The 12,241-nt window shown below is 41.2% G+C and overlaps 1 protein-coding gene across 1 annotated transcript in view; it reads right to left on the reverse strand.

The window, feature by feature from the left end:
• Positions 1-11,083: 11,083 nt before the first annotated feature.
• nop53 (NOP53 ribosome biogenesis factor) overlaps positions 11,084-12,241 on the reverse strand; it is a 40,054-nt gene continuing 38,896 nt past the window's right edge. Inside the window, exons 10-12 of the mRNA XM_060905736.1 lie at positions 12,167-12,233; positions 12,003-12,079; positions 11,084-11,584 (exon numbers count right to left, since the gene is read on the reverse strand). Of these exons, the coding sequence (XP_060761719.1) occupies positions 11,524-11,584; positions 12,003-12,079; positions 12,167-12,233 (205 nt within the window). The 3' untranslated portion in view covers positions 11,084-11,523. The remainder of the gene's footprint in view (positions 11,585-12,002; positions 12,080-12,166; positions 12,234-12,241) is intronic.

A 12,241-nucleotide genomic window follows, 5' to 3' on the forward strand; every position in this document is an offset into this window, starting at 1 on the left:
GGTTGTCGAGGAAGCTGGACCCAATCCCAGCTGACTTCAGGCGAGAGACGGGGTACACTCTGGGTGGGTCAGCAATCAATTGCTGGACTAACACAGAGACAACCAACCATTCACACCTATGGGCAATTTAGAGTAGCCAGCTGACATTTCGTAGACTGTGGGAGAAAACCAGATCAGCTGGCACAAGGAAACCACGCAAACTCCGCACAGAAAGGCCACAATGGACTGCAAGGTTCAAACCTAAAACCTTCTTGCTGTGAGGTGACAGTGCCAACCACTGCACAACCACACTGCCCTTGCAGAAATTTATTAGATGCAACAAACTACTTGCTATAAAACAAGATCTTGGTAGTTGCAGTTGATTTTTTTTTTTTAATTTTGCATAAAAATCACAAACGGTGGTGACCCTGTCATTCAGTGTCCAAGCTGCTGTGCCTCCTCCACAGAAAACATTCATGGAGCAAGTATGGAGCAGCATGATTCCTGCCCCAATGGGTCTTGCTGCAGTTCACATTGTTCACCACTAGGTGCGAAAATAACTTCATGTCATCTCATTATCTCTAGCCGCTTTATCCTGTTCTACAGGGTCGCAGGCAAGCTGGAGCCTATCCCAGCTGACTACGGGCGAAAGGCGGGGTACACCCTGGACAAGTCGCCAGGTCATCACAGGGCTGACACATAGACACAGACAACCATTCACACCTACGGTCAATTTAGAGTCACCAGTTAACCTAACCTGCATGTCTTTGGACTGTGGGGGAAACCGGAGCACCCGGAGGAAACCCACGCGGATACGGGGAGAACATGCAAACTCCGCACAGAAAGGCCCTCGCCGGCCACGGGGCTCGAACCCAGACCTTCTTGCTGTGAGGCGACAGCGCTAACCACTACACCACCGTGCTGCCCCGCGAAAATAACTTGTACTTTTAAATAATTGTTAAAGTATTACTTTAAAGGGACACTATGTGCACATTTCCAGGGTAAGCATACATACTAAAGATACAAAAGACATACCCCGGAGGTTTAGTAACCTTTTTTCTGAGCCTCACTGATGCACATCATCCCCTTCACCATGACAAGGTCTTGATCCATGAAAGGGCGAATGAAATCACAACATGCAAATGCAGGTCATGCAACACAGATTTTCTGAAGAGGTCAGTTTTGGAGGGTTGATAGTTTTTCTAATTTGCATATTCATAGAATGTGAAATTGTCAAGGGGTAAAGTGTCAGCACTTTCATGCCTTTTTCTGCCTAATAACTTTTTAACGGCGCTGCCACATGAAGCAATTTTTTGAACATCAGAAAAAAAAAAACTTCTTCCAAACAAGTTGTGTGACTAAAGTATTACAAATATGAACACAGCACAAAACAAACATTACAAACACCAGACTCACTAAACTCATCATAGACATTTCAGTATAAACGTATTGAATGTGTTTAAAGCTAGACTGCCTTTCAGATTTTTCACATGTAGGTCATAAAAAGAATTTTCCCCGACACTTAATTATTTTGTTTAGTGGACAGAAAGCTACTGATTCAAATTACATACTTCTAATTTTATTAGTTTTTTTTTAAATAGAACGATTAATGAATTTAAGGCCACGTGGCCCTAAATTCTCTGCTATTTTTTCCTGCTTCACCATGACCCGATTCAAGATACTACGTCATGCATCACGTGGTGGGCTTTCCCCATTTGCATAAGGCATTGTGGGATACAAATTTGAAACAGGAGAGAAAAGTGGAGGACGTGAGTGTGCGCAAGAAACGTGAAAGACTGACTCCAGTAACAGAAAGCAAAAAGAAAAGGCATTATGTTATATATGAAGGAAAAGAAACGCAGGACCAAACTAATAAATATCGGCGGTCAGCGAGCACCTCGGTGTGATCAGCTGTTCGTTTAGCGACAGAATGATGGAACTGTCAGCACACGGTCAAGGTAAACCTGTAGATAGCAGTAATGCAACACTGTGGATCCCAGCTGCCGTAAAACCCAAAAGAAGAAGCAGGTAAACCTGCGCATGCGCACACGGACTTCCTCTGTCTGCTTGACTGCGCGAAGCGAGCAATTTCATGCACATTATTTGCTTTAATCCCCTCAAATTAAATAACTTCCCAGCCACAGAATGGCCTGATATTTTGTGAGAAATAATCATATCACAACGACCACATTTCAGAGGGAACTAAATTTCACCGATTTTATGAAATCGAAATGCTGTCTAGCTTTAAAGGTGGAGCTTTTGAAAAACTCACTTATTCAATGCTCGTGTACATACATTTGGGTATCTTGAGCTCCGACCAAACTACCAAACCACAAGCCCTGACATAAGACAACCTCGTCAGTTTATTTTGGGCTCCTATTTCAGAAAACATGGGCTTCAACAAGCTGCTCAGATCTGCCTCCCCTTTTGATGTCACAAGAGGAGCGCATTAGAACTACACCACCCCCTCATCCGAGTATCTCCACTCATGGCTTTAGGAATGAACGTTCATGAAGGAAATGCTACCTGTATTGCTGGGTTTCAGTCACGTGACTTTTCTTAGCGATTTTACCAGAAGTGAAATACAGTGCTGAGCGTAAATGAGTGCACCCCCTTTGAAAAGTAACATTTTAAACAATATCTCAATGAACACAAACAATTTCCAAAATGTTGAAAAGACAAAGTTTAATATAACATCTGTTTAACTTATAACTGGAAAGTAAGGTTAATAATATAACTTAGATTACACATTTTTCAGTTTTACTCAAATTAGGGTGGTGCAAAAATGAGTACACCCCACAACAAAAACTACTACATCTAGTACTTTGTATGGCCTCCATGATTTTTAATGACAGCACCAAGTCTTCTAGGCATGGAATGAACAAGTTGGCGACATTTGGCAACAACAATCTTTTTCCATTCTTCAACAATGACCTCTTTTAGTGACTGGATGCTGGATGGAGAGTGATGCTCAACTTGTCTCTTCAGAATTCCCCATAGGTGTTTGATTGGGTTCAGATCAGGAGACATACTTGGCCACTGAATCACTTTCACCCTGTTCTTCTTCAGAAATCCAACAGTGGCCTTAGATGTGTGTTTAGGATCATTGTCATGTTGGAAAAGTGCACGACGACCAAGGGCACGGAGTGCTGGTAGCATCTTCTCTTTCAGTATAGAGCAATACGTCTGTGAATTCATGATGCCATCAATGAAATGCAGCTCCCCGACACCAGCAGCACTCATGCAGCCCCACATAAGGACACTGCCACCACCATGTTTCACTGTAGGCACCATGCATTTTTCTCTGTATTCCTCACCTTTGCGACGCTGTACAGTTTTGAAGCCGTCAGTTCCAAAAACATTTATCTTGGTCTCATCACTCCAGAGTAGAGTCCCAGTAGTCTTCATCTTTGTCAGCATGGGCCCTGGCAAACTCTAGGCGGGCTTTTTTGTGCCTGGGCTTTAGGAGAGGCTTCTTTCGTGGAAGGCGTCCATGCATGCCGTTCCTCTGCAGGGTACGCCGTATTGCGTCACGGGAAATAGTCACCCCAGTTTGGCTTTCTATTTCTTTAGATAACTGCAGTGAACTTGCATGCTGATTTTCTTCAACCCTTCTCATCAGAAGACGCTCCTGTCGAGGTGTTATGCTGCGTTCATGTGCTATGGGAATTATGGTAAATACCAAACGCCTACATGGAAAGCACACATGAACGCCCCCTCTTGTGGTATTTTCCACTGGGCAACTCGTAGAAAATTTTGATACACGAGTTGCCGAGATGAGATGAACTTTAACCTTTTCAACATGGCGGCGAGCGGTACAAGACACTTGAATGGTAAGCATTGTACGCTACTAAAGGTTTTTTTTTACTAGTACTAGTGGGTAGTTTTTGGTGTCTATGCAATGTTGCGTCATTAACAAGTGTAATATAATACGTTAGAAATCCGTTTCCTTTAAAAATGTGTTATGGTTTGTTTTTACCTATCCAGAGCAGACGCTATTGCTAACGATAGCAGCTGGTCCACCATCTTTAAAATTTGTCAACAACAACAAAAGCATGTGAACACAACACACTGGTAAATACCACTTCCCAACTGGACCTGGACGTCTCTGTGAGATGGTTGCAGTTCCATCTTTCTTAAATTTTTGTACCACTTTTGCTTCAGTATTCTGACTGATAAGTAAAGCTTTGCTGATCTTCTTCTAGCCTTCACCTTCGTGGTGTAAAGAAATTATTTTCTTTCTCAGGTCTTGTGTCATTTCTCTTCCATGTGGTGCCGTTGCTGACAGCATGAAACGGGAAGTGGTTTTCTTTAAGTAACACCCTTTTATAGTCAACTGTCTGCTGGACACCTGTGTAATGACTAATTCGACTCACCTGTGATTGTATTCTTGTTAAATTAGACATTTGTAGTCTACAATTTAGCTTTGCTCCAGAGACCTTCAGTGGGGTGTACTCATTTTTGCACCACCCTAATGTGAGTAAAACTGAAAAAAAAATGTGTAATCTAAGTTATATTATTAACCTTACTTTCACGTTATAAGTTAAACAGATGATATATTAAACTTTGTCTTGTCACCATTTTGGAAATTGTTTGTGTTCATTGAGATATTGTTTAAAATGATACTTTTCAAAGGGGGTGCACTCATTTACGCTCAGCACTGTAGCTGGTGGTCTAAACGGCTGCCGTAGTGCAAACAACTAGCGATAATCTATCAGAGTACGCTCGTAATCTAGAAACCACTGCTCGCTTTAGATATATTCAGAAGTGCAATGGAATCGACCCCTACAGTCTGGGAAAGAAGGATTTGTCATACGATCTCGAAAACTACCTTTCAGTCGAGTTCCCCGACATCTCGAACTATCTGGCGTTGCAGACGTCCTTCTACACCGCAAAACAGATGAAAGCGTGGAAGAGTATGGAGGCTTACAACTTTTTTGTATGTGGCTGGGTAAAGGACCTCGGGATCAAGTCGCTGCCGAATGAATCCTGGATTGTTTTTGCCCATGTAAGTTTTTTTTAAGTTTTTCGTTTGGGTCGTTACAACAAAGAGCTGCAAGTTGAAGTCGAAACAAACAACAGTTGGCTTGATTCTCACTTGTGTTGCCTCTTATCTCTCAGGGAAATCATTCACAAAGATCATCAGAAACCCCTTTAAAGACCTGTATATGAGTTAAACAAGACGGAGAAGTGATCACGGCGCATTGTAACTGTATGGCTGGGTAAGAATTTTGTTGTGACCTTCATGCATATGGACTTTGTGAGGGGTCAACAAAGAAACCGCTGGGGACTTTAGCACATCGTGACAAAAAAAAAAGTACCGTCAAATAACGACACATAGCAATAAAAGTAAGAGCTGAGAGGGATATACTGTAAAACCTTTCACCAAGTGATCACTGCAAACTTGAGCGTGCTTCGACTCGGCTCCCTTCGATTTCACGGAGAGGTTCGAAAGCCACCTTTCTCGACGTCTTTTTGTGAAATCCTGTGTTCGTTCACCCTATTTTTTATTAGTTCATGGGGAACTCTGAAGAAACTTTTGTCAGGTTCATGGTTTGATCAATTCAAACAACCTTTTTAAAAAAAAAAACAATGCAAGCGTAAGGCAAGGCACGTTTATTTATATAGCGCATTTCATACACAGTGTCAGTTCAATGTGCTTTACAGAGGTAAAAGCAAAACAGTAAACAATAGAAAATAAAATTACATAAAATAAAGGGGGAAGAAGAGAGAAAAAAATAAGAATTAAACTCATCTCATTATCTCTAGCCGCTTTATCCTTCTACAGGGTCGCAAGCAAGCTGGAGCCTATCCCAGCTGACTACGGGCGAAAGGCGGGGTACACCCTGGACAAGTCGCCAGGTCATCACAGGGCTGACACATAGACAACCATTCACACTCACACCTACGGTCAATTTAGAGTCACCAGTTAACCTAACCTACATGTCTTTGGACTGTGGGGGAAACCGGAGCACCCGGAGGAAACCCACGCAGACACGGGGAGAACATGCAAACTCCACACAGAAAGGCCCTCGCCGGCCCTGGGGCTCGAACCCTGGACCTTCTTGCTGTGAGGCGACAGCGCTAACCACTACACCATGGTGCCGCCCAAGAATTAAACTAGTAGAAATAAAATAAAATGAAGTAAAAGTTCAGTAAAAAACAGCAGAATAAAAGTTAAGTAAAGTTTAAAACATGCAGAGACTGTAAAGTTAAGTAAAGTTTAAAACATGTAAAGATGATGATATTTATCAGTTAGCAGAAAGCATCTGAGAACAGCTTGGTCTTTAGTCTAGATTTGAAGCTGCCAACAGCAGGAGCATTTTTGATGTCCTCTGGGAGTTGGTTCCATAGCTGTACTGCATAGTAGCTAAAAGCTGCTTCACCACACTTTGTTTTAACAACAGGTTTAACAGTAAATTTTGCTGTTGCGATCTGGTAGATCTGATTGGGTTAGGCCGCTGCAACATATCAGAGAGGTAATTGGGCCCTGTACCATTTAGAGATCTGTACACCAGCAGCAATGCTTTAAAGTCAATTCTGTAGCTTACTGGAAGCCAGTGAAGGGACCTTAGAATTGGAGTAATGTGCTCTGTTCTTTTTGTTCGTGTGAGAACCCTCACCGCTGCATTTTGAACCAGCTGAAGTCGTTTGATGGTCTTTTTTGGCAGGCCTGTGAAAAGGCCATTGCAGTAGTCAACCCTACTAGAGATGAAGGCATGTATACGTTTTTCCAGATCATTTTTTGACATACAACCCTGATTCCAAAAAAGTTGGGACAAAGTACAAATTGTAAATAAAAACGGAATGCAATGATGTGGAAGTTTCAAAATTCCATATTTTATTCAGAATAGAACATAGATGGCATATCAAATGTTTAAACTGAAAAAATGTATCATTTAAAGAGAAAAATTAGATGATTTTAAATTTCATGACAACAACACATCTCAAAAAAGTTGGGACAAGGCCATGTTTACCACTGCGAGACATCCCCTTTTCTCTTTACAACAGTCTGTAAACGTCTGGGGACTGAGGAGACAAGTTGCTCAAGTTTAGGGATAGGAATGTTAACCCATTCTTGTTTAATGTAGGATTCTAGTTGCTCAACTGTCTTCGGTCTTTTTTGTCGTATCTTCCATTTTATGATGCGCCAAATGTTTTCTATGGGTGAAAGATCTGGACTGCAGGCTGGCCAGTTCAGTACCCGGACCCTTCTTCTACGCAGCCATGATGCTGTAATTGATGCAGTATGTGGTTTGGCATTGTCATGTTGGAAAATGCAAAGTCTTCCCTGAAAGAGACGTCGTCTGGATGGGAGCATATGTTGCTCTAGAACCTGGATATACCTTTCAGCATTGATGGTGTCTTTCCAGATGTGTAAGCTGCCCATGCCACACGCACTAATGCAACCCCATACCATCAGAGATGCAGGCTTCTGAACTGAGCGCTGATAACAACTTGGGTCGTCCTTCTCCTCTTTAGTCCGAATGACACGGCGTCCCTGATTTCCATAAAGAACAAATTTTGATTCGTCTGACCACAGAACAGTTTTCCACTTTGCCACAGTCCATTTTAAATGAGCCTTGGCCCAGAGAAGACGTCTGCGCTTCTGGATCATGTTTAGATACGGCTTCTTCTTTGAACTACAGAGTTTTACCTGGCAACGGCGGATGGCACGGTGAATTGTGTTCACAGATAATGTTCTCTGGAAATATTCCTGAGCCCATTTTGTGGTTTCCAATACAGAAGCATGCCTGTATGTGATGCAGTGCCGTCTAAGGGCCCGAAGATCACGGGCACCCAGTATGGTTTTCCGGCCTTGACCCTTACGCATAGAGATTCTTCCAGATTCTCTGAATCTTTTGATATTATGCACTGTAGATGATGATATGTTCAAACTCTTTGCAATTTTACACTGTCGAACTCCTTTCTGATATTGCTCCATTATTTGTTGGCACAGAATTAGGGGGATTGGTGATCCTCTTCCCATCTTTACTTCCGAGAGCCGCTGCCACTCCAAGATGCTCTTTTTATACCCAGTCATGTTAATGACCTATTGCCAATTGACCTAATGAGTTGCAATTTGGTCCTCCAGCTGTTCCTTTTTTGTACCTTTAACTTTTCCAGCCTCTTATTGCCCCGTCCCAACTTTTTTGAGATGTGTTGCAGTCATGAAATTTCAAAATGTCTCACTTTCGACATTTGATATGTTGTCTATGTTCTATTGTGAATACAATATCATTTTTTGAGATTTGTAAATTATTGCATTCCGTTTTTATTTACAATTTGTACTTTGTCCCAACTTTTTTGGAATCGGGGTTGTAAGTCCTCTTAGTTTGGAAATGTTTTTTAGGTGATAAAATGCCGATTTAGTGATTGCTTTCATGTGACTGTCAAAGTTTAGCTCTCTGTCAATGAAAACACCAAGATTTTTAACCATATCTTTTGTTTTAATCCCTTTTGTGTCCAGAATAGTGGTAATCCTGAGTCTTTCATCTTTTTTCCCAAATAGAATTACTTCTGTTTTATCTGTGTTCAGCTGAAGAAAATTTTGTGACACCCAGTTGTTGATTTGGTCGATACACTGGTAGAGACATTCAAGGGGGGCATAATCATTAGGTGATAGAGCAAAATAAATTTGGGTGTCATCTGCATAGCAGGGATACAAAATTGAGTAAGCGTAAGGCATTTTTCATGCGAGCAATGCACCTTCTCCGTACAAACGCTTTGTCAACTGAGCTTTGGTAGACCACCAGCTAAAGTTTTGAATAACTAATGAGGCGGATGTGACATCACGTGAAACCCAGGAATTGCCTGGTCAAAGAGGGGAGGTGGGGCGATTAGAGGGTCATTATCATTTAAAGGAACAGACACTCAAACCATTTTGAGCAGGAACAAGTTGCACCTACTTTCCTTCATTTACACACACTTGCTCTCTATTGGTGGCAGACAGGAAATTAGACAGGTGAACACAAAAGTACACATGCGCAAATCAGTCATCAGAAGCAAATTGGCATGTATAGTTATCCATTATTGTCTTTACATATTTTGTAATTCAAGTCTTTTAGCTTGTTTTTAACTTGCTTTATTGTCCTCTCGCTCAGTGATTTGGCGGTACAGCGGCTTGTTGTAGCTCAATTTCTCCAAATCCAGCTGGGTATTCGCATCTCCCAACAATTGGATGAAGGCAAGAACCTCCTCTTTAGTCCAGTTATGACAGCAATTGGCTTGGGAATCGCTCAACTCCATCATCTAAAGGCAAAGTTTAATAAGCAAAAGCACTTGAGAAGAACGGACGACTGAACTTGCCGCAAAGCAGTCTTGTCGTTTATCATCTGGACACGGTTGAACGCTACTGCGCACGTGTAAGCCACCAGATTGTGTAAATGGGAACAAGTTGCACTCACCAGTATCAAATTGTTCCAGAACAAACCCTGTTTAGACAGGCAGGTGCGCCAGGGCAACTTGTTCCAGCCCAAGTACCTGTGTAAAGCAGCTTTAGACCGGGTGAGAAGGGAGCTGTGGTGCTTTATCCTCGTAGTATTTTGACCAAAGCACATCAGAGACATTTCATTAAAGAACTTAAGGCAAATTTTTTTATCATCAAAATTCTATTTCTCATCTTATTAAATATAGGAATGCATGTTTGATTGCTATTTTGTCACTGCTATAGGAAGTTATGAGTGTTTGAAATATGCTCTGTAATACATCAGTCCATATGTCAAAGCAACGGCCGTAAACAAGATTCATTGAGACCTGTGCGAGACATCATAGGACGGAAGTAAAACGTACAGCGGAAATCAAACCCTGTGTCCGAAATCACTCACTTCTTCACTACCTCCTACAAAGGGAATTACTAAATAGAGGACTATATAGTGAACTCATTACCAGTAAAATGAAAAAACGCTTTTGGACACTAGTCCGTCACGCTGGTATTTACGTCATTACTGTCGCACAATTAAAACGTGCCAGATCAGTCAGCTGGTGGGTTTTCAAAATAATAAATACATGCATGTGTTTTTGTAATAAGTACATATTATAATCAATCAATACAAAGTACCTGCATCTTTCATTCTTTTAAATCAAGACTGAATCCTTTCTTTTTTTTCCGCTGCCTTTTACGAAATCAAATTTGAGACTTTTAATTTGATTTTTCAGCGCGACCACAATGCATGATGGGATATATTGCTTTGGTTAGTGACCATCGTTGTACACTACTTTTCATGATGCATTTTGGGATACTTTGAGTGCGCTATACTATATTAGGGTGTAAATAATCCTCACTAAGGTTTCGGACAGCACTACAAAATGGCGTCCCTACTATATAGTGCCCTATATAGTGAGTAGGGAGCAATTTCAGACACAGGGGTGGTCAAAAGACGCGCGCGCCCTCTTTCGAATGCTGATGTAAATCAAGCTGGAAGTTTTGTTTGTTTTGATAGCAAAGTTTGAAAAAAAAAAAGTAGTCAGTAATCTCACTTCAACTCGTTTTTGTGCAAGATTTCGTTTGGAAAACAGACTTTCAAAATGGCGGCGCTGACACTTCACGTTTTGAAGTCTCGCACAAGTCTTGTGAAGATCGCGCAGATAAGCGACGCCTGCCGTGGACCAAACGAACTAAATTCAACACGGCTAAAAACCGAATAGGCCGATAAATATAATATTTAATTGCGATTAGTTGCCAATACGAGTCACAATATAAGGTTACTAAAACCGAAAACGTAACTGAATAACACGTTAATTAAGAAATAAAGCAAGTTTAAAAATGACTTCAGGGAACTGTCAACTTGTGGAGAAGGTGTAGGTCACCTTTTAAGCACTTTCTTTGCTCATGTATGTATAATTGGATTAACCTCCTAAGGCCCAAGCTGTTTTTTTACATGCATTTTTTATTTCTCTTTACCATTTGGGCTTATTAGAACCTGATTAGAATAAAAACTAAGCATCATCTTTTGATAAGATGTACTTTTAGAGAAAAAGTATGTCCGCATATGTGGATTCTTGTTCCGAATTTCTAAAAAGTGCTGTCCACGCATGTGACCGCTAAGCCCTAGGAGGTTAAACTGTGTGAAAACACTTGCAAAAATGACTCCAGAACCCAAACTTTGATGTACAGTATTAAATATTACTTTATTGTCCATATTCAACCATGTGACCGACATTTTGATTCTGAAGTTTGGAGGAGAAGATCTGCAGCTTTCAATGAAAGGGGAAAAAAAAAAAGTTCAAAGCTACAAAAGATGGTTTTCACAACCTGAATTTGTGTAAAAGCAGAACTTGGAAATTTTAAACATTTCCTTTAAAGTACATAATCACAACTTTTCAGTTCAGAAATATCCTGGTTTATTTTTAAACTCTGTGAACCCAGGAGGAATAAGAGACCCCTCACTGATGAGTTCATTCGGAAGGTTCTCTCATCACGCTGGGGGGCATTTATGTGATCGGACAAAACCTGGATTACAAGTTAACCAGACAGCACTGAGCGACACGACTGTGCTGGACGACTCCAACAGCGCTAATAACAGAATGGAACCGGGTTGACAATCACTGGATTTCTCTGAAAGCCCTCTTTTCTACGTATTTCACCTTGTGTTTCCTCTTGAACCTGTAAAAAAGACGAAAAAAAATCAACATTTTTGAATACTGAACAACACAACGGTGAACTAGACGACAAACGTTACATTCAGCCGCACTACTAGCTATATTCACGGAAGATTGACGGGAAAAAGGTGAGTGTTTCGGGTTGGGTATAATCTAAATAAAATAGATATTGTGAGAAGTTCTATCAATATTTAAACAATTAACACTCACTGATATGTTCAAATAAAAATTAAAAAAAAAAAAAATCTAAAAATAGTTTGATATAGCACTATTATACAGATTATTAGCAGTCCGACCCGACATACGGTGATCTCAGACTGTGCATTTTAGAAATGTCTTCAAGTATCATGGTGATATTTTCTGCTGTCTCGCCCACCCATATCACTTATGACCATCTCTGAAGAGCAAGAAAAGACTCTTACTTGGCCCTCTCTCTGGGTTCGATCAGGTTCCTCTTCTGGAAGCTCTTAAAGCGATCTTTGAGCACGCTGCCCTCTGGCTGCAGAACAAAGAACCACAGAATTATTAGTGGAACACTAACGTGAGCTCAGTGTATACGTGCATACGTCTCTCAGCACCGACAGACCTTTAGTGTGCGGAGAGAGCCTGCGAGTTCATCACTTAACTGCACTTCCAGATCAGGAGCCTGGAACCTGAAGTG

This window comes from Neoarius graeffei, chromosome 23, assembly GCF_027579695.1.
Source record: "Neoarius graeffei isolate fNeoGra1 chromosome 23, fNeoGra1.pri, whole genome shotgun sequence".
NCBI classification, from domain to species: domain Eukaryota; kingdom Metazoa; phylum Chordata; class Actinopteri; order Siluriformes; family Ariidae; genus Neoarius; species Neoarius graeffei.